Source organism: Tinamus guttatus, unplaced genomic scaffold, assembly GCF_059628265.1.
Source record: "Tinamus guttatus ecotype Peru unplaced genomic scaffold, ASM5962826v1 Tinamus_guttatus_pri_ptg001523l, whole genome shotgun sequence".
In the NCBI taxonomy this organism is placed as follows: domain Eukaryota; kingdom Metazoa; phylum Chordata; class Aves; order Tinamiformes; family Tinamidae; genus Tinamus; species Tinamus guttatus.
The window spans coordinates 31,725-58,547 of NW_028290057.1; the positions used below are offsets into that span (position 1 = coordinate 31,725).

The window sequence follows — 26,823 nt, forward strand, 5'->3', positions numbered from 1 at the left end:
TGATAAAAGAAGAGAGTTGAACACTTAAAAGTTAGGGAGTGTCAGAAACAAGTTAGTGATCTGGATTTGTCTTTGCACACCAGTGCATCTTACGCTGCTTTGGCCACAGGTAATTCTCTGTAATCATGGAAGGCTGTGTGGTCAGAAAAGCAGCTGAGACTCCTGCCTCACTTGCCAGAATTAGAAGGAAGGAGGAAGAAGGGTAGGCTGAAGAGAAAGGGTGTTTTTTTTTTTTTTTTTTCTTACGGAATTGGATTCTTTCTCTGTTTTTTTGCTACAAAAGCCTAGTCCAGTTTCAGGCGAGTCATTTAAATCAAATCTTTGACATGTGGTTGGAGCTTTTGTGCTCTTCTCTTTCTCTTTGCTCAGCCAGGGGTTCTCAAAACTGAAGCTGTGTTTTCATGATCTGGTTAAGCTGACCTAAATGTGGGATTGCTGCTGCAAGGACTTCTGCCCACTCCTGGTTACATTTTCCCACCAGTTTTCCCAGGCTGCTACCAAGGCTTGCTTAGGAAACAGGTCAGGGACTTACCTGCTCCAGGCCAGGTCAGTTTTGGGGATACATAGCTGCTTTTTGGGGTCAGGCCAGTTTTAGGGATTAGCTATACTGAGCCTGTTCACTTGTGCAATTTATTCCAGTGCCTGTCCTGGCCAGAGGTGGGAGGGAAGCTGGCAAAGACCCTTTCCTTAGTAGCCAGCACCTCCTCTGGCTCAAGCTGGTGGAGAAGCTGCATCTTGACATGCAAAGCTGCTGTGCATTCACAGCTGTGAATGAAGTCAAAGGAAATTGCATTTTGAATGTGTTAAGCATTCCAAAAAAAATAAGGTTTTAATTGTATCAAGTTAGATATCCAGAACTGGTAAGTACTTTTGACTTTCATATTTTATTTCCATTCCACAAATGGGGCTAAAGATAATCTCTAATTTTTCTCAGTGTTCAAAAATAATTTCCCTTGCATTTGCAAATAGATGATGAAATATGTGGAGATTTATCCAGAAGGATACTGCTACTTCAGTAAATAAGAATACTGTATCTTGAAAGTACAAGTACTGGACAACACAGAGAAAGCTGACAACTGAATAACAAGTGAAAACTATCTACTTCGTACTATCCACTTTGTATAACAAATGAAGCCAAAAGTCCAGGTAAAAATGCAGTATGGGATTGTAAAACGCACACACATGTTAATTTAAAGCTGTACAAGTGATCTTATCTTTGTCTTTCTCCCTTTGACATTTTTTGCTTTCTAATATCTGAAAATTGTTTAAAAACAGGACCCAAATGTGAGTTTTTCTGAAATCAGAAAAATCTATAGTTTTTCCTGCTTTAAGAGAGTTTGTCAGATAGCAGGAGCATTATTATATATTATTCTTGGAGTTTTGCCTTTCACAGCATGGCATGCTGAAGTAAGGGCTCTTTCATACTGTGTTGCTGGACTTGCATTTTGTACAAATGATGTTTATTTTAAAAAGTGTCCAGGGTATTACCTTCACACTCCTAAATACATTAACAGTTAATATTTATTTGTGCATAATTTGGGCAAAGTAAACATCAGGCATTACTGACAAGTTTTAACTATCTGCGTGCGTGTGCTGCCTGACTCTGAAACAGTTTTTAATTGTTCTTCACTTTTTTCGATTGGATTACAGAATTATAATTTAGGAAGTTAAGTTAAAGGACTGATACTGCTTGTTTTTACAGTTATTTTAAACTCCATATAAATGTTATGCATTGCGGTGCTTTTCACTGTTGTTAATTTGAAACGAATGTACACAACTTTTGCTCACCTTTCATACAGTATTTTTTGCTGAAGGCTGGGAACTGGGACTGGCAGTGCAACGGACAATTGGCCAAACAGCTAAATGCGAACAAAACCCTTTCCTTTAGGGCTTGCAGGTGGAAGGGAGCTGGTACGTTTAGAGAGGAGCGAAGCAAGTCATTTCCAGCAGCAATCAGGAGCCGTCCCCAGGCACCGTGTTGCTGCGTGTGAAGGTTGCCTTTGTTAGGCTCCCGCGGGCCCTGTCCCATCCCCATGGTTACGGGGTGAAATGCAGCCGGGCGCAGGCCGGCTCCTCACCCGCGCAGCCATGCGCTTGCATACCAACACGTGCTGTCCACTTGCATTAGGACCTCCCCGCTAGCAGGTTTTCATGTTTGGGGCTGCCTTTGCACAGAGTGATCCCTGGTCCTGTGGCAAAGGGCGAAGCAAGAGAAAACAAGTTGATAAGCTTCTTTTATTTTATTTTATTTTTTTGTAAATAAATCAACTGTACAGTTCCTCTTCATATTAGTCAAGGACAACAGGGAACCATCCCAGGCCTAGATTTCATTTCTGTTAAAATGGGTAAAGGAAAAGGCTTTTTATTTATAGCCTTTAAGTGAGAGACTCGCATGTAGCTGTACAAAATGATCAATTGATTAAAGAGTAATAAAGATAATGCCAATTAGACTGGATTAATGGCACTTTCTGTCTATATTAATTGCATATGAATATGATTTCCCATAAAGCAGTATGAGGTAAAATTTTTCCTCCTCATGCTGCACTCCTTTTTGGAGGTGGATAATAATTAAAACACCCAGTGAAGTCAATATAAGCTGTGTGAGTGTTACTATCACCTTCAAAACAGACTAGTAGTTCTGAGTTACCAGCACTCAGAGTATAATTTTATTTGGTAATTATTGCTTTGAATAAGAATTGTTCCTTGCGGGATCCTGAAATGCTCTTCAGGGTCTAAGTTAGCTTTGTCTTCTTCTGGAGAGGCATTTTCTTTAAAAAATGAATAGGCCTTTAAAAATGGCCTATACGTTTTGCATTTAACCAAACTGCATCTGCGTGTTTGAATGTCACACCTGATGAATTCTACAGATTCTCTTGTCCTTTTCAGATTACTGGCATGCAGAGTGAACAGCTTCCTGGTTACTCACAGCCATGGAAGTTTCTTGCCTTATTCCCAATTCACGTTGCTCTTTTAATCTTGCTTCCAGGTTCATCTTTCTTTCTTTCTTTCTTCCTATATTTCATACTTTTTAAATTTTTATTTTTAAATTAAACACCTATCTTTGGCTATTATAGTTGGTAATTTCTAAATAACTCTTCTGAGGAACTGTTGTGAACAACATCCTTTTGGATAGGAGCATATGGTACAGCAAAGATATCATTTGAGGAAAATTACTTAAGGAAATATGGAATCCAGGAGTGGCTGTCATATTTATTTAAGATTTCATTTTCCGTTGGTATGGATGTAGAGGGCTGAGCTAGGATTTTGTGTTGTATATGTCTGCCCATATATGTCACATATGGGTCTGTGTGTGACCCATGTGAAAAAAAAACAGCAGCAGTTGATGCTTTGATGCAAAACACATTAAATCAACAGAGGTAAGACTACACATGACCATGCTTGAATAATCGAGAATTATCTTGTCTGACTGCAATATTCACCTTTTTATTTGGGTGAGGATAAAGCAGCACTTGGCTTGTGTTAGGAGAAACTGTGAGCCAGGGCTGTGCTTGTACCAGGCTCCGTGCTAGTCAGAGCAAGGCTGCTGTGCCAGGGACGCTGGTGGAATGAGCGGGGAGCTGCCTTGCCCATGCTGTGTCATGGTCACGTCTCGCCATCTCAGTGTTGCTCCGACTGCTCTGTGAGGCATCAGCTGCTTTAAGTTTTCCTTGAGCTATGCAAGTGCATTGAAGGAGAAATCCTGTTCACTTGCATAATCTGCTAAAACAGCGGATCAGTAAATTACCTAAGTCTAATTTGCGCTGGGCTGGTCCTGCTTATGCAATGAGGTTATCAACATGCTTAAAACCAGGTAAATGACTCAGTGGTTGCTTGAATGAAGGTGAGTAGATCCTGATAGTGGTGGTCTTTAGTTTACTCTTTAAATACTCAGGTACTGCATTAAGGTAAATAAAGGAGGAAAAAGTCCCTTCAAACAGATCTGTTTAAAGTGGAAGCCAGAATGGTGTGTTGTCCCTGATCAGCTAGTGAACTCAAGACTGTTACAGATTACCATTGCAATGAAGACTGGTTAAGATTCAAGGAAATTGGACAAGGTTTCTATGCTTACATCAATATTTGCATTTTTTTTATCTCAAGATGAGGAGAACAGTAATTCTTCTGTGAAGAGAGCATAACACTGTAAGAAATAGTTTTTCGTAAAATTGCTGCTCACCTTGTCTTAAGTCTTAACTGAAAACTACACTAAGGCATGAGTAATGTTCTAATAATCAAAAAGAGAGCAAATTAATCCAGAATCCTTCTGAACGCTATAAAATTGGAATATCAGAGTGTGCCATATTTAAGTGCATGGACAATTCATTTGTTTTTAGATATTAAACTCAGATGTAGCTGATATTGAATTCTCAAATAAGAAGTCATCTAACCTCTAAGTGAAAAAATAATTTTAGTAACTGGACTGACGTTTTGTCAAAGTATTCCCACCAACTAGAGTTCACATTTAGATAAGGTGTAAATAGAATCACAGAATGCTTATTTCTATTGTCATAGAAATAGCTTTTTCATGTTATTCTGGTGCTTGTACAAGAAAATCCAAGTTGGAAATCAGCCATAAAAATGACAGAATGAGAGAATCATAGAATGCTTAAGGTTGGAAGGGACCTCTAGAGATCATCTAGTCCAACCCCCCTGCACATGCAGGGTCACCTAGAGCACGTGGCACAGGACTGCGTCCGAGCGGGTTTGGAAGATCTCCAGAGAAGGAGACTCCACAACCTCTCTGGGCAGCCTGTTCCAGTGCTCTGTCACCCTCACTGTTAAGAATTTTTTCCTTAAGTTTCTGGGGAACTTTTGGTGTTTCAGTTTGTGGCCATTACCTCTAGTTCTGTTCAGCGGTGGCCACCACTGAAAAGAGCCTGGCCCCATCCTCCACACTGCCTCCTTTGAAGTAGTTATAGACACTGTTCAGGTCCCCTCTCAGCCTTCTCTTCTCCAGGCTGAACAGGCCCAGCTCCCTCAGCCTCTCCTCATAGGGCAGATGTTCCAGGCCCCTGATCATCCTTGTAGCCCTGCGCTGGACTCTCTCCAGCAGCTCCACATCCCTCTTGTACTGTGGGGCCCAGAACTGGACACAATACTCCAGATGTGGCCTCACCAGTGCTGAGTAGAGGGGCGGGATCAGCTCCCTCGACCTGCTGGAGACGCTCTTCTTAATGCACCCCAGGATCCCATTGGCCTTCTTGGCCACGAGGGCACACTGCTGCCTCATGGTCAACTTGTCACCCACCATGACACCCAGGTCTTTCTCCGCAGAGCTGCTCTCCAGAAGGTCGGTCCCCAGCCTGTACTGGTGTCTGGGGTTATTCCTCCCCAGGTGCAGGACCTTGCACTTGGGCTTGTTGAATTGCATGAGGTTTTTCACCGCCCAGTTGTCCAGTCTGTCCAGGTCCCTCTGGATGGCAGCGCAGCCCTCTGGGGTATCATTAGCTACTCCTCCCAGTTTGGTATCATCAGCAAACTTGCTGAGGGAGCACTCTGTGCCTTCATCCAGGTCATTGATGAATAAATTGAACAGGACTGGAGTGAGGACTGACCCCTAGGGGACACTGCTAGCTACAGGCCTCCAACTAGACTCTGCACCGCTGATCACCACCCTCTGAGCTCTGCCATCCAGCCAGTTCCTAATCCACCTCAGCATCCACTCATTTAACCCACACTGCCAGAGCTTGTCCAGGAGGATGCTAAATAGATCAGGTTCAGAATAGCAGAAATGACTGTAAAATGACTGTATCTTAAGATAGGCAAAACAATAGAGGGAAAAAAAATCCAGCAGCACTACTTGTTAGCACCTTGCTATAAATAGTTATTTATTTGACTCCAGCCAAATATCTTTTTGTTTCACTGTCTCTACCTTCATTTTTTTGTTTGTTTGTGTTTTTGTTGCTGTTGTTGTTTTCGTTTCTTTTTTTTCCAGACTGCCTGAAGCCAGTTCATCATATTGAATAAATACAGTAGAGAAAATATTATGGGAGACTTTGGAGTTGTCTTTCTCAGAGATTGATTACAGTTACAAAGGACTTTGCTTTTCTGAATACAAAAAAGCAACTGTTCTTTTTTTTTCTTTCTTTCTTTTTTTTTTTTCCTTGTTTTGTGGAAGCAAGTATTATCTCCAGGAAGCACTTCTTAAATGTACATGGACCCTTCTCTCTGTCCTTAAAATGTACAATGGCTGCATTTTCTACAGAAAAGAGAGCTTTTCTGAACTGTGACTAGAGATAGCATATCACACACCGCACCACAGGCATCTGGGTGTGCGTACATGTTCAAGGCCAGGAGAGTGAATGCTGCCATCCCACATGTCTGCCAGTGTCTGCCACAATGAGGTGGTTTAGTATGGCAAAGTTGAGTAGCCTGGACTCAGTACAGTATTTAGGACCTTTACACTGCTCAGAAAAGAACTTATTCCCAGAGCGGGAAGGCTCCTGCAGTCAGCTCATAGGCAGAGAGGATTTCTGCATGAGGTGCCTCTGCTGGGGTCCACCTTCCTGGAGGTGGCATCTCCCTGAGCTTTGCCTCGAGAAGCTGCCTGAGAAGCATGGTTCAGGGCAATCCAGGCTCCCCTCTCACTTTTCGAGTAGTGTCTTTGCTGCCTTGAAATAAAGCAGTCCAATAGAAGCTGTCTCCATCTCTGTTCTTGGAGTGGAGGCTCTGTTTGCCCCTGACTGTGAATTAACATATCCAGAGGATCAAGTCAAGGCAGATCTTGCCTGTTGAGTAACGTTTGGGGTCGGTAGCTGGGAGGAGTTTATTCTTTAGGATTGCTTTTGCATTTTACGTTTGTCAGATCAGTAGTGCATAAAAAGAAATTAATTATGTGATTCAATTAGTTTATTATTTAGAAGTTATTCACCCCAGTAAGCCATCACCTCTGGCCCTGATACCACAGTGGGTCTCAGAAAAGCATACCTCATTCTTAGAGACACTTCTATACTGGTACTATATTCCAAATTTTGATAATACATGCTCTAAAATGTAGGCAACAGATAAATTTAAGTTAATTAGAGATCTGAGCTTCCTGTTGCAATTCCTCAGTCCTTTAACAGATTTTTAAGGTGCCCACCCCCATGCGGTGCCAGAGTCACTAATCTCAGTGTGTATTAAGGAGGTATTTCAGGTTGGTAATTCAGACCTCATACTGCCCAGATTTATAGGCCGTAAGCTCCTGTTACAATCACCAGAGAAAATTACTCCTTAACTTTCCTATAGGAAAACAAAAGTTCTGATAATTATAGCTCTTCCAACTATTGTTTTATATATCCTGTGATCCTTTGGAGGTTTGCTTGTTTCAGGAAACCAGTGCGGCAAGCTTGTTGCAGGGAATACTGTTCCTGTTACTGGAGTGTCTGCGTACACCCCGGAGAGCAGAGCTCCAGGCTGGATCTGCAGAAGCAGCAGGGTCCTAGCACTGCCTCTGCACTGCTGGGGCCTGTGCTGAGGGCTACAGCCCTAAACGTCTGAGTCATCTTGAGGCAAGTCCCTCAACCTTTCCCAAATACAGCCTTCTTGGGTCGCATTTAACAGTGGTATTTGGGTACGGTGAGGTTTTCATATAGCCTAGAAGATGAAACACCCAGGGACTGGAGAGCGCTTTGATTGCTTTCCTGTCTTTTTGACATCTGTGTACAAAATTGTACTTTCATAGCAGCTAAGACCACATGCATTTAGCAAGGTATAGAGATGTAAGTCGTACTGGTTTCTGTGTCATGGCATACGTTTCCTGTCTTTCAGTCTTAATATAGCTCATGCTTCTCTGACTATATTTGGAAATATCACTGTTTATTTTCTTAAAGTCAACAAGTGATAATGTGAATGTGAGGGGAAAAAAGAATTTGCTAGAGATAAACGACACATGAGAAGTCAGTTTTTATCACAGGGAAGCACAAGTTTTTAAAGATCATGACTTGTGAAGCCAGTACTCTACATACATATGTAGTATTTATGTCTCTAAAACTTTTGAACCATATGTACTTCTAATCTTCGTGGTGTAGTTGAGGACAAACTGTGGTATTTTAAGGACTACGTTGAAACACTCCTGTTTGTTTTACCAAGATAAGGAAGAAAGAGTAAAACTTGCAAGTCCTTTTAATAAGATGCAATTTGTGTAAGTTTTCTGTAAAAGAAATTCATTCCCACCGAACTTAATGATGGAAACATGCCAGGAAAATAAAACTGAGTAAGTTTGAACGCTTGATGTCTTTATTAAAAATACACGGGAAGTTGTCATTCCTGCAGAAACTTCTCTTAAATATGACTTGAGAATCTGACCCTGTACATACAGTAACTTGTTGATATTTCTTAATTCCAGATAAATGGCAGGTTAATAATCTGTCCTTGGAACAAAGGAGAGCAATGTGCTGCACAAATAGAGAGTTATCAAGTGAAAGACAACTCTTCCTGGGTAACTGATGCAGTTGTGGGTAAATTCAATTAGATTTCTTACCCTACAGTAGCGACAAATAGTAAAAAGTATTGCACCTAGTAGTAGTAGCCAAGTCTCCTCAACTTTTCATTCACAATTTGTATGTTATTTTGTATTGTTTGCTTTCATAACAGGTCATCGGTAACATTTCAGTGCTGTTTCTCATGCTATAAACAGCTGGAACTTGAAGGCAGTGACTCAGACTTTCACACACTGCAGCAAACTCCTCGTTGACCTACTTCCAGGAAGCAGTAGTTACCCAGCAGAGCCAAGAAAACTTTGCAGAGGGAGGGATAGGAGGGGGAAGAGGAGGAGGGGAGGGTTGAATTCTTAAGTCAGGCATTGTTAACTTTTTTTGGGTAATGGCTTCTAATTTCTCTGCTGAATCTTATAATCTTTATTAATTATTAAAATAGTTTCAGATAATTGAGCTGATGTGAAGAAAACTTAGATCTCAAGACAAAAGTGAATACATGAGATAGAGGAGACAGTAGAACAAGTAATCAGGCTGATCATAGGATACTCTGACTTTTTGCACAAAAAATCCAGTCTTTTGCCAATCACATTCTTTTTTTCTCTTTGATTTCCTGTCTGAGGTCTGCATAGTCTTTATTTGCAGGGGCATTCTCAATAAGAAATCTGTTCCATTGGAAAAAAAATAAAATAAATAAGAAAACAGATTAACTGTGATTATAAAAATCATGTTTCTGTGCATGGGCTGGATTGCCCGTGTGACTATAGACTGGTGGATGGAGTTTTGCATCGTGAAAAAAAAACTTAAAAAGCAACAGAGAAGTAAATGGAGAGAGAGTGGAAGGAGAGAGAGTTGGGCGGTAAGGGGAGAAGAGAGAGAGAGAGAGAGAGAGGGGGGAATGCCTTTTCTTTTTCTCTTGTCCTGACTGTACCAGGTTAAGACATGGAATACCTTTCCAGTCTAAATTTAAAGTAGCCTTTCCATTCTGCAGTAGGTAGCTTGGATTCCATGTACTTCTGTCCTAGTAGGCTAAAGAGAGTGCAAAAAAAAAAAGTTCATATTGATTTGCAGGAAAGCCCCCAAAACAATACAACCAATATAGAATTACTTGTATAACATGAAATTTATTTGATGTCACTGCTGCAGTGGGCTAGGCAATGCTGAAAACTGTATTTTGAGGCAGGGAAAAAAGGGGACTCTTTTGAGGACAGATTTGCTACATGAACAAGCTCATTGCAATGTGAATTGTCAGATGGCTTCCAGAAGCTGAAATGAATACCTGTGCTAAGGAGCATACCCATTGTTTTGTCCTTTATGTAATTACATTATTGTCAATAAAACTTGCAAAAGATGGTATTACAAAACGTGATGAAACTACAGTGTTAATTCTGTAAGAACAGTTGTCTAATTTCAGTTGAATTATGACACTGACAACATAGCCAGTGAAAAGCCAGGAAAATAGCGTTACTCCTGCAGCAAAATACACCATTGTGCAGATTGCAATAAAATAGTACTGAATATATTTATTCTGAAACAAATACTGCTTGACTGGACTCTTTTCATAACTTTCTTGCTTTTCCTTTTTGCTTTCATTCCATATTTTTTTACCTAGCTTTTCAAGAATAGTAGGTTATTATTTTGTGGTGGTTATTTGCAGGTGCCTCTGATCCCTTACTAAATTTTCGACTTGTCCAAATTTATCTAATTTTTGCAGAGGGATGAAAATAATAGCCCACTGCGTCTTTGAGTGAGACAAAACTGCCTTTTCAAGTTCCCTGACTAATGAAAGGTCCCAGGCGATAATTCAGAAAGCTAGAAAAGCCACCCTAGATCCCTTATAAATGCTGCGAACATGGAGGTGGCACCAGCTAGTGTGCCCAGGCCCCTAGGAGACAAAACCAGAGGGAAACAAGAGGTTTTTAGTTCTCTTCCCCCTGCCTAGTTTCCTTTTGTCTGCCTCAGCAGAGAATAAAGAGTTTTAAGGCCCTTCTAATGAGTGGTCTTGGAATAGGCAATCCTTGAGACCAAGAGTGAATATTTTATTTGTGGAATTTGTTTTACATTGCAGTGACTGCCTTGGAACAGATAAGCATAAAAGACAAGTTAAGGCCATCTTCAGGAAAAATTAAATGAAGAAAGAAGAAAAAAAAAAAAAAGCTAGACTGAGCAATTAAGGCAAAGCAAACTATACACCTCTTAACTAGCTGCCAATCTATGAAATTGCTTCAGGAAGCAGATAATAATCCAGAAAGAATTTTCTTGGTATTCAACAACCTCCCTCCCCATCCCCCCGCCCATGACTGCCCCAAAAGAGAGAAAAAAAAATCAGCATCTCAAAAAAAAAAAAAAATCCAAGAAGGTGGAGTGGAATAAGATCGCATATTTATCTTAATGATAAGTTATGCCATTTCTCTTTTTTAGTGACTGCTTGTTTACTCCTTCCACTCCCCAGTCCCTTATTTTCCCCTTTTCCTGTTTTCCAAAGTGAGATCTAGCTATTTTGCAGACCTCCTCTAACCTAGGGAGAATTCACTCTAGCACCTTATTTTTGCTATTGAAAATCCTACAATGTAATGAAAACCCTGGCTGAAGCAGGACTGTTGGTCTTGGTTTTGTGTTTGTCAGTGTCTGCTTTCCCTGCTCTGGAAGGAGATCTGAGGCTAGGCTGCAGCACAATGCACAGTGTTTGTAGCTGTGCTCGTGTTGTGCAGCTTTGAACAGTGGACTGTTTCAGTTTCTCTTCCTGGGTTCATTAGTGGAGTGAATGCTCAATTTAAAACACAAACGGTAGCTTTAGCTCGATTATATAATAAACTTTTTTGTCTTTTCTTTTGTTACGTGCCTAATGGATGTTTGATGAAGAGAATGCCATACTACTAAGGAAAAAAGCAGTTGTATTTCCCTTTGTCATAAAGTTTCTACTAGCAAATAAATTTACAACCAACGTGTAGCATAAGAAGGATCCTTGCAGAGTGTAGCATAAGAAGGATCCTTGCAGATTTTGAGTTTGAATTCCACTATGTCCTTTTCTGGTCTTTGTCTTAAATGTTTGTTAGACCTCTCTAATGCAAACTGTAGATGATGGTAGCAGTAAATGTCTCTGTTTAACCAGCTATTTTAATCAAAGCAGAGATTTGGCATGAGTCTGTGTTCTTGTGATTCGGCATGAGTCTGTGTTCTTGTGATTCTGTGATATATTTCCACCATCTTAAATTAGAGACACTAAAGGCAGACTAACAATCTTAGTACATTTTATTACAAGTTTAGAAGCTTACATCAAAGATCAAGTAAGCACACACAAAAATCTTATTTCAGTTTGTAGCTTTTCATCCTGTTAAAAAGATGCTTTTTCTGTTACACTGTTTAACCTGAATAAAGGTTTAAAACTGCACAATTATTCTAATCATGACATAAAATGATGGATTACCTAATGGATACTTTTTTGCTTGCTCATTGCAAATTGGGAGCTTTATTTAATTTTGCCTAGAAAATCCAAACAGTTATAAGCTGGGTGCTCCTTATATGAGCTATTACTTCAAAAAAAAAAAGAAAGCATGCTTCAGCTTGTACTTTAACAGCAGTAAGCAGAAGTCATTATAACCATCATTAGAAATGTCATTTATAGTTGCAGAAGAATTCCCACATGTTCAGACTTAGAAGTGCCCAGTTAGAACATGTATTGCTTTCCATTCTATTAGTAGCTAGAAAATGGTGACGTAAACTTACAATAGCAGCTGTGCTCTTACATTCCAGTTCCTGTTGTGTATACTGAAATTCAGTTGATAAAGTATGGGCAAAAATACAGTGCAAAGAGGTACTGGTGTTTTACTGGAAAGCTTACAGATTCCTTTTGTCCCATTAAGGACATTTTCTATAACTTTTTTGTTGTTGTTGTTGTTGTTGTTGTTGTTGTTCAAAACATAGGCTGGGAATGAGTCTGCTCAATGAAGCAACCTTCTTTAAACCAACATATCCAAGCTCCCTGTTTAGTCAGTGGAGAGAAAGAGCAGCTTTTGAAGTTTCCAGATGAGCCTTCAGAAGTTCAAGACTTAGTCTCACCTCCTTTCTTCCACTCAGTCTGCTTATTTGACTGAATTAAGCAGCATTTACAGGCAAAATTTAGGAAGCAGATTTTTGCTTGTTTTAATCCCTCATCATGGTTGTTAGGTCACAAACTAGATTTCTGTCATCAAAAGCTATTAAAATCTGTGTTCTCTGTGTTTTGAGAATCTTTATGCAAGTTCATTGCCTGAAGGCAGCAACAGCTACTGAATCTTTCCAGCCTGTAATATACAGTACTTTGAATCTAGACACTTCCAGGATTAGCGCCCTTTTAAAGCATAAGAGAGGCTCTTATTCTGGCAGAAGCTTAAAATAGTTTTGGAGAAAACAGCATTTTCTCTTTTTTGGCTACAAGAACTTGGATTCCTGATTCTGAATACTGTATTTAGATAGATGCAGAAAGCAGGAAGAGAAAGATCTACTTATAGAGTAATCACTGTATAAGGCAGAAGAAGAAGGCAGAAAAACTGTCTACTGGATTATTCTTCTCTGGACCTCATCAAGCCCAATGCAACATATATTTGTGCAGATGTAAAATCAAAAACCTGCTAATAATTATTAGAATGTAGAATTTAAAATGACTGTGATTCAAATATGTTGACACTATCGTTTGCTTGATAATGTTTGTGGTGACTCAGAATGTGGTTACCTGTTTTTCCTACTTCGATTTTGCAAAGCACTCAGGAGTGGGAGGCAAAGCAGACCCATAGGCACATTTAGGAGGACAGTATATTTTCTGAGGTAGGCTTTCTGGTTGCTTTTTTGTTTTTCTTCCTTTTCTTTTTGCTATTCTTGACTATCTGCCTGGCCAGAAAGAAGGGATGAGGGGATGAGGGAAGCAATTTCGAGATGCGAAATTTTGATCTGATTTTTTTTTTCCATCATTGCTCCATCTAAAACTTCCTACCCCGTAAGAGCAATGCTTTGATACTGAAGCTGTTAAAAAGATTTAAAAGAATGAAACCAAGACATAATGAGGTGATACAAAGGAAAATTAAGAGCTAATGGGAAAAACAAACAAACAAACAAACAAAAAACAGTAACTGACAGTTAACAGTGTAAGAAGTGGTGGCATTTAGAATGGGTGCAAGTAGAGCCATTCCTGCCAGCAAAAAGAAGGCAGTTCAGTCTCCTGGCACTGTATCAAGTCAGACAAGGCACTTACAACAGATCAGGTGGAGGAGGCACTAGGAGGGATGCAGGTGCTTTGCAGCCAAGCACAAGAGCTGTGGGGGTCCCGCTCTGGCCACTACCTGCATCTGTCCATGCCCTTCGGACACTCCAGACTCTGACCTCTCATTTCAACCCAGCTGGAGCGGTTGCTCCATGTCTGAGCTCTCCCAGTGGCTCCCCATCCCTTAGAGCGTGGTATAGCTCCGTGATGAGCCCAGGGCATGGAGGAGCGCCACTATTTCAGAGGTGATGCAGGGGTGGCTCATGCCTGGTGCCCTTGGCCAACTGGGTGGATTCGCTGCCTGATGTGTAGCCTGGGAAAGGGAGAGAACCCGTGAAAGTGGGAGTTTGGTTGAGAAAGAGGAGCAGGAGGTTGAGCCTGCAGGCCTTGGCCACCAGCCTGGGTGGATGGATGTGTGTATGTGTGTCCTGACTGCTAGGCATGCACAGGGGACAGAGAGGCTCCTCTAAGCAAATGCTGCCCTTCCTCCTGGGCCCCAGATGAACTGTGGGGATCAAAGTGTCTCCAGCGTCTCTCCTGGTGAAGTGCTGCCTTCGTCGCTCGTTGAGCCCTATCTCTGAGTGAGTGGGAACTTAGGAGAGCAGTCCTGGAGACTGTCCAGATTCAGCAGCAAGGTCCAAATCACTGAGGGCCACTGGGAGACCAAAGGCAGAGCGGCTGTGGCTGCTGCTGAGCCCAGAGGTGATCGAGGTGCTAGGAATCCCATGGTGTCGTACAGCAGGGAAGCTCTCACTGCAGCTGCACCTCCGCAGGCTGCAGCACATAGCCAGAGTACATGCAGCAAAGCTGGAATTTGGCTAGCAGAGGGGACATAGCACATACTTGGAAACACAGGAGCATTCGCGCAGGACAGTGCCTCTCTTTGCTCGGTTTATTGCTGGCTAACAGTAGATGTGGCAGAGTATGAAGAGCCAAGAACAGAGAACTATAAACCCCCTTACTCACCAGAAAAGTTTTTTACTCTTGTAGCAGTCTCCTCTGGCCTCTAAGCATCAGACACTGCTAAATTACACTTGACTTCTGGCTGAGGATAAGGCATTTTTATCAGAATACCTTGCTTATGCTACTTCCTAGGATTACTTTTATGCCTTATTGTTTTTAAAGTGCAAGTACATTAATGACCAAGGAATTGCTGGCAAAATTTCCACAGTATTCTAATTTTTACGTTGTTAATGTCTCCTCTTGCCAAAACCCAGACTTGAACTATGAATTTATGCAGTAGTAATTAGTGTCAAAAGTATTGCAAAATACACTGACTGCTGTGGTTCAACTCTCCTTCTCCAGGGAGATGACATGGCCAGGGAAAAACTTTTATCTCTAATGTTTTTTTCTCAAGGAACAATAGTTTTAGGTAGTGGTTGTTTGAAATGACTAATATATGATTTCCTGTTTTGAGTTCATGGTCAGAAGGTAGAAGTTCTGTATATGAGTTGTATTTAATCTCTTGCTAGTCACATTCGTATGGCTAAGATATAAAGTTCATTGATATTTTTAAGTGTAGTGAGCTTTACTTGGTAAAATGCAATTATGACTATAATATTTTATCACTGTGGTGTTATTTTGAGCTGAAATTTTTAGGATGTCAAAGATCAGCATATCTCTTCAAAGGATCCCTGCTCTTATATGGAATATTCTTAAAGTTCACTACCGTGCAGTAACATCTATTTTAAAACAGAGACATATTTACATGCAGAATAGAAAAAAACTCATTCTGTCAGGGCACCAGGAAGGGTGAGAAATGTGAGGGATGTTGTTTAGCCAGTAGGCAATTCTGTGAACTCATCTCAGCAGGAAAACTAAGGCAATAATGACACAGTAGAATGATAGACATGATTTTTTCCTTAATTGCCTTTTTTTGGCAGGCTGTCATCAGCCCTGTCTGCAGCTGATCTGTAGTTTATTCCAGGGATGCTACCATAGTCTCAGTTCTTCCACTCCCAATCAGGGGCAGAAGAAATTTTGTTCACAGGTGCTAGGAGTCTCTGGCTCTTTTCTCACCGTTTCTGTAATAGTCATACTTCCTGATGTCCATAGACAACTTCCATTTCTAAAGAAGTCCTTTATGAATGAATAATTGGACCTGCACACCTTGCAAGATTGAGACATTCAGAACCTGGATAGTTCTGAGAAAAATATCCTTATCCCTAGGCATGAGAGTGCCCAAGAAAAAGCAATTAATGTCCTGATCCTAGCAAAGTGCAGATTCAGGATTAAGTGTCAAATATATTAATGCAGCAATAAATCTTTAATGTTTGTATTTCTAAGTTTTCCTGTTTGGACAACTGCTCTGGCTGTTTGGACAGAAAACAAACACTAACATATAATAATGAAATGACTCAGAAATGTAGATGTTTTGATGCTGTAGACAGTCTGAATTTTATTCCTGTATTTCAAACAATAACCTGCAGATGGACAGCAGAATACAAAAGCATTAACAGTTATCACTAAGATTTTCATCTTGATATACCCAAGTACCCAAGGCTATTGATGTGGTTGCTGTTCTGTAAGCTTCCCTTACGGCAGAAGATAAAACACTTCTAATCATATTTTTTGTCTCGCTTCAACTAAAGCCCTTGCATTAGTAATGGTGTAGCATTTGTTAAACAAAATATTGAATGAGTCATTAATCTGTGCCCGCAGAATGCCTATACAGTGTGCTACACAAGCATTGAGTATGGGGAGGTGAATATTGTTGTTTATTAGGAGAGAGGCTGCTTTTTACTGCATGTGTCAAAGGTGACATTTTGTTTTCTTAATTGGGGAAGCTAGCACAGATGAAAAGCTTTTTTTTTTCACTAGGATCAAAATTCTTCTTTAATTGCTTCTTTGGTAATGTCAATCTTTCTTTTAACAGGCATTCTTCATAACTATTGTGAAGCCTACAATGTTGGGCTTCTTGGAGCAAAAATATTTTCTGGTCCGTCAAGAGAGCAGTTTGGATATGCAGTTCAACAGTTTTTAAATGAACAAGGCAAATGGTAAGCAGTTTGAATACCTTATTATATGCCCAGTTAGTGTAAGAAAAAATGTTGACTTATGTTTATATTTACAAATTTCATTTAAATAAGTTCCTATTCATATGTGTTATTAAAGTTGTCTTTTTGTTAGTAAGTACTGACTTTATGAAAAAAAAGTGAAAATATTCTGAAGATGTATGCATGTGAAAGTTGTTTTTTTTCCCTTGAAATAATATAGTCTGCTAAGCTCTTTTTTGACATTACACTAGTTTCTAGAACTCACAGTATCTCGCAGACTCTGATTTTAGTCATTCTCCATTCAACAGTACATCTATTGCACATTCCATGTTTTTGGGATATTACTGAGGTTGAAAAAACACTCAATGGGGCTGAGAAGTTCTAATTATTTATGTAAAATTATGAGAACTTATATCTCTGTAGTTTTATTATACATATAATACTAGCAGTTCTTTCCTTTAGGGCCAAAGTATTTGAGTGTATATGGTAACAAAATCTGAGAGGGCCTTGTTTCTGCTTCATTTCTGCAGCCATAAAAGTTGATGTGAAACCCACTGTTGTCACAACATTGGTCTTTATGAGTAATTAGTAAAATATTTTCTCTAGTAAAGTTGGTTGTGAAAAAACTTAAGAGTATTAATCAAGGGTAAGCCCATTTAGTGGAAGATAAAGTTGTTTTCTCCTTTGGGGTGCCAGCAGGCACAGAGCTCAAGGTCTCTGTTGTAGTTCCTGAACTATACATCTGTAAATACTTCAATGCTCAACTGCCTTAAGTAGTTGTTAAATGTGTAGTGGAAAGTCATACAGATTATATCTTAAGTTGCAACAACGTTTTAGATGCACCATTTTCCATTGATTGAAACAATGTCAGCCACAAATTGGCATGTTCATTTAAGTGATGTTGGGCAGGTAGTCCAGTAGAGATGGACAGAAAGGCAAGTACTACTTGTCTTTCTGAGTAAACTTTGCTGAGTAAAAAGATATTAAAATCTGAAAACCATGGAAATGCATACAAAATTCTTTAATAGTTTAAAGTCTGAAAAAATGTCCACATTATAATAGAGAGCTAGCTAATATGCTTATGCTCTCCTGCCCAGAGGCATACTTTTGAGGCTGCAACATTTGTGCATGTAACACTACCTAGATTTTACTGCTTCTGTGGCATTAACTTGTTTAACTTAACTTTATCTCCTGGTAAAGTAAGAGGAGAGCACAGCTGTATCCTCTGAACTAAAACTTTGAAGTGTCCTCTTCTTATTCTGAGTAGGCACTTCCTCTTCTCCTTGCCTGATATATGGCAATCTCACTGCATTTCTGCCCAATTTAGTTATGTGCTTAGTCTCCCATAGCTCAGAGCTCTTTTTTTCATTCCTTTAAAAAAAAAAAATTTCTGTGTAAAGCTGTTGAAGGAGAACGAGAATGTTTGCCTCAAGAATTGAATGCTTCAGCTCATAGCTGGTATTTTGGGAAAAATTATGTCCTGTACTCTATTCTTCTTGTATTTTTTTTTTTCCTGTAAGCTTGCAACAGGAGCACTAGGCTCAAAACTCACCCAGCCTATTTTTATTTTATATTTCCCTTTTGTATACTTCTGATATTCAAAAAAGTGGTAATGAAGGAGTTTTCATAGTATATGCTAGGGTTTCATAACTTATACTAGAGAGAGAAAGAAAGTAATTTTGGAATAATCTCTATGTCCTTTCTTCCAGGCATATGAATGCTATGAACCTGGGAGTCTTTTCTGTAGATAGGTAGTTCGTCAGCGTTCATTCATTTCAGTGTGCTGCACTGATTGCCATCCCAAAAGAGAAAAGTGTATGGGCTTTTGTTTTAGTGAAAAAAAAAACTCTTTCCAGAATTTCATATAGGAAAAACAATAATAAAAATCATTAGACGTGCTTAAAAGCATCGTTCACTCTCTTGTTCTCTTCACTGTTAGGCTAGCTTCTTTATTTTAGAAGAGCAATATTTTTCTAGTACATTTTTATTTGAAAAAGAAAAAGAAAAGCCCTAAATCTGTTCAGTAAGATTGCTTTTTACTGTAAGTGATGCACAGCCTGCAGGCTGCCTATGGAACACTCGCTAGCTCGTTGGCATGGCTGGCGAGGAGCGTGATGAACAGCGTGGGGCCGTGCCGAAGGCTGTGACGCTGCTTGCTGCCAAAAGGGAGCATTTATTACTGCATCCCTTCATGTGGGGGGCTGCTATTCTGCAGCAAGCATGTGGTGCACTTGAAAAGTCCACTCAGGCATAGTGGAGATGTGCACCACATCAAACGTCCTGTGTGGCGGCTATTTACAAGACTGAGACTATCCAGAATCAAAGGTCTGCTAGGAATGTCATCACTTCTTATCTGAAGTGGATTGCACATTTCCTTGTCTTTGCTTCTGTTAATAAAATCACATGGTATTGTATTAAATGGAGCTTTGTAATTCTGTCTGCATTCTCCCCAGGAGCAGAAAGGAAAGAAACAACTTGTTAATTGAATGTATTTATAGGAGATACCTGTCTGAGGCAGTAAGGGTTATAGAAAATGATGAAGGGTTAAAGAAAATGATGAAGACAGGAGAATTTTTGGAGTATTAGGACTGAGAAGCTGTGACACAAACCAGCAAGGAGCTCTTTGTGTGCGGAGTCCAATGGCCTGGGATAATTGGATTCTGGTCCGCCACTGAGGGCATTGATGGCCCACAATGCGATACAAATAAGCACGAACTTGCAAGTCAAGCAGAACTCCAGCTTCTGGCTGTGCCTGGTGGCAATTTCAGAACTGGAGCTCTTTGATGGAGTCAAAGAAAACTGTGAGTGCCAAAGAAACGTACTCAACGAAAAGGAAAATCTAGGTAGAGCACCACATCAGTAATTAGACACAACAGAAACATCATTCTGTTTACACTCTGGTTCTCTCTGTGATGAGATTGCCTGTATTGGATCCTTAAGTTGAGAACAAATGGGCATTTCTCTTGAAGACCTAGTATTTTATAAGGGTGGGTTGTACCCTTCCTCTAGTTTGGCTTGAATATGTATCAGCAGCTGATAGCATGTTCTGCAAAACCAGCAATGCTGGTGTTCTCAGAGGTTGGGTTTATTTATTTTTATCTCTCTCCCAATTAGGAAGATGGGTGTATATGGCTGCTAAACTGTTTTCTTTGAAGATTGCCTATGTATGTGTGTCTTCAGGATATGTTTGGGATTTGGAGTTTTTGAATTTTGTTTTGGAATTTGTTTTGTGTTTTTTCCCTCTCTCTTTTTAAACATGCATTGTTTTGTTTCATGTCATGTCATGTCAGTAAAGACACCTTTATAAGCACTACAGTTACTGGTGTATCAGCATAATCATAGGATTTTTAAAATCATTGCACACCTCTCTTTACTGATCAAAGCATGGTATCTTTTCTTCTGAACTGTTCTTACCTCTTTGGACCAATAAAAGGTTCTGATGCAAAGACATATTTCTACAGTAGCTTTTCTGGAAATCAGTAAATTTTGAAAACATCTCAACAAAGATAGCACATTTTGGCCAGCTTCTTTTTAAACAATATGCTGCCGTCATTACACCTCCTGCTTTCAAATGCCAGCACCACAGGTACGGGCAAGCACAGTTCCTAACCCAAAGGTGTTTCCCTCAACTGCATGTTTGTCTTTTTCTGCTTTGAGAAGCACCAGTGGCTTCTCTCTACATCAGTGGCTTCTCTCTGTAATGCCTTTTAAACTCCTCTTGCTGTAACTCGCCTTTAGCTTTTGAGTTCTTTAGCTTTTTGGTCAAAGGCTGCTAGGCTTTCCACGACGACAGGGGCTTTGGGACATTCAGAGGAGTGTCTATGAGAATGAAGACTTTTCCAGTCTTCATATCTATCATCATTTCCTGTAATTGTAGGGATCTAGAGCAGATGATTCAGATGTCCTTTCTGCTTTTATATTCCTATTTCATTGACCACCTTCATTTAAAAAAAAAAGAAAAGAAAAAAAGAAAAGAAAAAAAAAAGAAAATAGAAAAGGAAAAAAAAACCTCACACTATAAAATGTAAAAACATATTCTGACAATTCTGACAACAGCTGAGAATCCAGTCTTTCAGCAAGAATTCTAATTTTGTTTTCTGCTATGGGACACTTTGCCAGTTACTAGCTTTGTCATGGTGTAATTTCCCAGAAATAATTCGCATTTGACTCTGCTCTGCCACTTCTGCAGCCTGTGTGGTGTGACGTTGCCCATGAACTTTATTTGACTTCATGAAGTTCTGTTGCTTTGTACATAATGTAGGAGGCTGATTAGAGAGCTGACTAATAAAATCTCAGCAGTATCATGTACAAATCAATGTAGTATTATGAAAAGATGATCTCTGAGGATGCATTCAGTTTCATTCTGTTTCACATGCATCCTGTAAAGAGAGATTTTTGTAACTAGCAGGCTGCTATCCAGCTATTCTTTTGCATTCTTCATTTCCCATGTTTTAGAAAGATGCACATGTATATATATTCCCAGAACAGCATCGTGTAACAGTAATGATGCACGGTAACTTCAAAAGGCAAATATTTGTAACATAGATTTAGGTCAGCGTTAGGCTAGGAGAAGCCTTAGTATGCAAGAGGAATAATAAATTATCCCCTAGGTGCGGAAAGGTTGACTGTAGAAACCAGAGGGTTAGGCAGGAGAACAAACTTCTAACACATTTCTCTGTTAGATCACTGTTACATCTGTTTCACTGTTACGTTACTGTTACATCACAGTAATTAAAGACACTTTCTCTCAAGTTAGTTTTCCAGGGTTCCTTTCCCTACTGTAGGCATAGCTGGAGGAGGCAGAAGGATTCTGCTTCCTGGCCCCCACAGAACAAATGCCCTTTCCTGGCAGGCCAGCGAGAGGCCTGAGGACCACATCAGTCCCCTCGGCAGCAGAAGTACGAGTTAGGAATCTTTCATTTACATCAACCATTTGTTAACTAAATGTACAGATGTGGGCAAGAAAATGATTACAGCTCAACTATTTGAGGAGTGAGATCATTACAGAAGAGCTTCCCGTTGCTTCCTATTTTCACTCTGTCTGTATAAACAGTGTGCTCAGACTTCAAGATAACCCATCTCTGTAGGATGACTCTAGCACAGTCCAGACTATTACAGCAAATTATGTGACAATACAGTGTGATGTAAGAGTATTTCCAAAATTCTTTAAGGCCTTCCCTTTAAATATTAGCCATCATCCTGCATGGATTCCCAATTATATTTGCCCTTTGGGAAAGATAGGCAAATATTTGAAAATGTCTGCAGTGCAATATTCAACTTGAAACTTAATGTCTGGAAGTGGAATAGCTTACGGCATTGCTCATGCCCTTGTGCTCTTCTTTTCCTTTTGCCTTTTTTTTTTCTTTCTTTCTTTTTGGCCCCTTTCCCCTTGCTATTACTCAAGGTATCATTTTATTACTGTATATTATTCTGTAGTACTTAGCAAGGGGAGAGCCTAACACCTTGTTTTCCTTCTGTCAGTGACTTCACTGGCTCCAGCCCTACATGTTACTGCAAGTGTTTGCTAGTTGCATGGTCTGCTGGTGTACAGCCTGAGGAGGAGTTTCTAACAAGCCTTGGTTGTTTGGTCCTGGGCAATGGTGGTTCTGGTTTCCACTGTGCAGAAAAGGTACAAGGTCAGAGTCCCCCTCACAGAAACTGTAACACATGCTGTTTTTATGGAGAGGTATTTATATGAACCTGAATGGCAAGTTTAGAGATGCCAAAACCACACAAAACTTGTTTCTATTGCCCACATAATCACAATTTTTCAGGATAATTAGGAAGGAGGTGAGTATTTTTAAAGTATTTGTATGCAAAGAAAATAAAATGTAATTTTTTTTCTAACTGAACTGGTTAAGTTCACTCTTAAGTTTGTGTTTAATTGAGATATAATAAACTTAAAAAATGCAGCTAGCATTTTCCTTAGGGCAAAGCTGAATCAAAGTGTTGCTATATATTTTTATTGAGCTTGTTTTAATCAAATTAATTTTATTTATTTTAAAATGCAGCAATGAAATCAAATGATCTCAGGAAACTTAGTGGGATATATAGCAATCATTTTGAAACATAATCATTTTATAAAATGTGTTGTTATTATGGTGCAATGTGTTTACAGTAACTACTTATTCAGTATTAGGGGAGGCAAAATGAGCTTCTAGCAGTCCTTCTTATGAAATTCCATATTCTGTACTGAGGTCCCATTGCTTGTCCTTTCAAAGTCTGCTATCAGAGATTTTGGATTTTGCTATATAAACAGAAAGCCCTACATTGCTGTCAGAGGAAATACTTGCTGTCCCTGCTTTCAATCAGCCGGTTCATTTTTTTCCCGTCTGTTGAAGGACTTGGTCATGTTCTTCTTTACGCACATTTCAATCTCTCAGTGTCTTAGAGAGTTGTACTGGACCATAGGTACTGTTCTGCAGTGTTACCACAGAGTGGTTTAGATGGTTTTTAAAGTTTCTGAGGTTAGAGTGACAATCTTGTTTTGAGGAGTGCACGCTGGGGTGAGAGCCTTATGGCAAACCAAGACTCCTAGAAGGTGAATCACTTGATGGCATATGCAGAAAGTTTCATAAGTCTTAAAGCTCTTGTTCAGGATTAAATATGCTTTATGCCGCAGTTTCCAGTCACCTGCAGTGTTTTCTTTCTGACTCAGTGTTTTCAAGGTGTGGTAAAGCTGAAAGCTGTAAGTACTTTGCCATTGCCGAGTAGATCCTGTAGGAAATGCTTTTATCAGTTAAAAGAATAATTTTAAATGAATCAGTTGACTCCTACCTGGCAGGAGATTAAAAACAATGTCTTTTGATTCACAATGTATGTATCTGATTTTTTTTTTTTAGTATATATTAATACCTTTGCTTTTAGTTTGAGATCACGATAACAACATTATACATTTTTCAGACAGTCTAATCCCAGGAGGAGCCACAACCAAAGTGGCCCCTTGCATACTGAAGCCAGTGTGTTAGTATCCGAGTAAAGCTCACCTTCTGAACAGCTCTAGGGAGAACCCTTTAATTCCTTAGGTGCTGTGTGTCTGGGAAGCTTCTTTACCTGTCACCTTCACTTTGCTTTGTAATATCGTCCATGGTCTTTCCCAGTGTCGTTGAAGAACTAATGAAGTTCTGTTATTTTAGGTTGTTGGTTGGTTCACCCTGGAGTGGGTATCCAGCTAATAGAACTGGAGATATCTATGCATGTCCTGTTGGTACACCCAAAACCACATGCAAAAAATTAAATTTACAAGGTAAGTTATAATGAATAATGTCTTACAATAATTGTTAAGTTTTTCCTCATTTTTCAACTACACCAATATGTTAAAAGAAAAATCAGCAAGCAGCAAATCCAATAACAAATATTAGTGCTAGGGGGATTGTGTGAATGTTTGTTGTACCGGCAGTCAGAGGAATTTCACTTTTGTTGACAAGGTCAGCATTCTTTCATGTTAGGTACCTTGAAAAATAAAATACAAATATAAAAATATTTTATATGGCCATTTCTAATGATCTTTTTTCTCCTTGTCATTTTTTTCTTTTAAATTGTGAAATTAATTTGCACATAATCATTTTTTACAGCAGCTCATGTGATTTTTTTCCATTTGTTTCACACACTCCTAAGGTGGATTTGATTTCTGGAATTAGCTTATTCTAGAACTATATTATCATTATTGCTGTTTGCTGTACCTTATAAAGACTTTTTGTTCTCCCTCTGTCAGTTCTCTCACCATCTTTCTTAGTAATTTCTATGAGCCCTATTATTAATGATGTAAGTAGTAGCAATATCTGTAGTATATTTACATTATACTTGAGGGTTCTCATTACAGTGTCATTTTGAAGTGCACTTACTTAGCATCCTGGATGAAGCCTTTTGTGCCTCTGTGTCTTTCTGGACTAAGTTTCAAATGAGATTTTTTTTTGGTATGCAGTGAAAATAAAGAATGACAGAGGAGAGTAACTTTTTTTCTCAACACAGTACAGTATCTTGAGATGCCTACTCTACCTTTGCTTACAGGGCAAAGCATTTCTGTCATCCGTGGGTCCTTTCACATCTTTGTCTAAAGCATAATACTGTATCGCAGGAATCTCATGCCCTATGAACAGTAACAATAGCCACCCAACTGTAGCTACTCAACCAACTAAAAGTACTTACAAGAAGAAATTGTCTTCTTTTCCATTCTGTTGCCTTTAGCCCTTGAGGAAAGGCACTCTAAATTACATTTTCTCCCACACTTAATTAACATCTACACATGTACATGAATTAAAATTCATGTTTAGCAGATTTTTCACAGAGATTAGTTTTCTTTTTTCATAAAACTTTATAAAGGGGTCTGGAAGAGGCATCTCCTTAAATCCTAGGGGAAAAGAAAAAAAAAGAGTGGTTTTAGAAAATAAATTCTGATTTACTAAATTGCTTGTACATCTTTTTTTTTTATTGTGTTCTTATTTAATCTCTTTATTTTAGCTTTAACCACCATTCCAAATGTGACTGAGATAAAGGAAGAAATGAACCTCGGCCTGACTCTGATACAAAACTCAAAAACAGGAGGATTTCTGGTATGTGTCGATTTTGTGTTCAATAAAACACAGAAAGTCCTATGAAAAAAACTATAATTCTACACAATTTTTAATTAGGTACAAAATGAATCTGTTTTATTTTGTAGCATGGATTAATACGTATTTTATATATTTTGAAGTATTCCATGTATCTATCAGTACTTAGGCTACAAAATCAGGAAAATTCCAGTCTACAGAGACTCTGGCCTCTACTTGTTCATTTTAAATGTTGTATCTTTTCTGCCGCATCTTGCTAGTGATCATACAAGTATTCAATTATTTATCTTTACTATCATATCAGAACTAGAACTAGAGGTAATGGTCGATCAGAACTAGAGGTAATGGCCAAAAACTGAAGCACCAAAAGTTCCACATGAACTCAAAGAAAATTTTTTTAACAGTGAGGGTGACAGAGCACTGGAACAGGCTGCCCAGAGAGGTTGTGGAGTCTCCTTCTCTGGAGATCTTCCAAACCCGCTTGGACGCAGTCCTGTGCCACGTGCTCTAGGTGACCCTGCGGGTGCAGGGGGGTTGGACTGGATGTCCCTTCCAACCTTAAGCATTCTATGATTTGATGATTCTATGATATACCAAAGTTCACTGAAGTATTTAAGTACTTAAAGTACTCAGCTTTTCTTCTTTTTTTTTTTCTTTTTAGTTCTCCTGAAGTCAGTAAGGTTAATTGTAAATTTAAATTGCAGCAATACTGCAATTATCAGCTTTATTATCTCTTGATTATCAGCTTTGAAAAATATTCAAAATTTTATTATGTCTCTGATTATTAAAGGTAATACCCTTAATTACTGCTAGTGCTGTCCCATGCTTTTCCACTTGAGTCAGAATTAGTAACAAAAATATCTTGTGCAGGAAAATTTATCTTTTCTTGTTATATTGAATTTCTGTCAGTTAAAAAGGTCTTCTTCCTCCATACATTACTGATTGACTACCTAAATATCATAAAGACAGACACGCAAAAAACAGAACCAGTTGAATGTTAACACCTGCTATCCACTTCTTTTGTGAGGTGTGTCCTTTTTGACAAAAGGAGAAATATACTTCTTTCCTCTTTTTCTAGAAGTTAGTAGACGTCTTGACAAATATATTAGGATAGTCTAATGTAAACACAGTAAACCTATGCTACATTTAGCTTATTTTTAATTTCCCTGTGCCTTTGAGTATCTGGTTTTTTTTTTTCAGTAGTTTTAAGAAAAGAATAAGGATGCTGTTCCATTTCCTTTCACTTTCTTAACAGTGATGGTGCACTTTTTGTTTTCCAGGCCCTCCTGATTTGAAAGGTGAATCAGGAAAATATTAGTAATGAAGCTGTCATTTCTTTTAGAAATGTGGGACATAAGTTATATATTTTTCCCTGAGTTCTTTAAGTAATTTTCTTTAAAAAAAATCCCTCAAATAACTACATAACAAAATAGGGTCTAGGTATTTGTCTTTTGTCCTGCAGGTAATTTTTGCAACAATCCTTCCAATATCAGATATTTGAATTCTGAGGAGGTTTCACAATATGGCTTTATGTGAGAAAACTGTGCAAAGAGATAGCACCACCCTCCCTTTCCCTTCCCAACCACATATTTCCTCCTCTCAACTTGAGGTCTAGCTGTCATGCAACCACA

At 39.1% G+C, this 26,823-nt stretch overlaps 1 protein-coding gene across 1 annotated transcript in view; it reads left to right on the top strand.

The window, feature by feature from the left end:
• The first annotated feature begins 16,464 nt into the window (after nucleotides 1–16,464).
• The window catches only part of ITGA2 (integrin subunit alpha 2), a 43,774-nt gene continuing 33,415 nt past the window's right edge, over nucleotides 16,465–26,823 (top strand). The window contains exons 1-3 of the mRNA XM_088539248.1: nucleotides 16,465–16,646; nucleotides 23,780–23,889; nucleotides 25,104–25,195. Coding sequence (XP_088395374.1) covers nucleotides 16,501–16,646; nucleotides 23,780–23,889; nucleotides 25,104–25,195 — 348 coding nt within the window. The 5' untranslated portion in view covers nucleotides 16,465–16,500. The remainder of the gene's footprint in view (nucleotides 16,647–23,779; nucleotides 23,890–25,103; nucleotides 25,196–26,823) is intronic.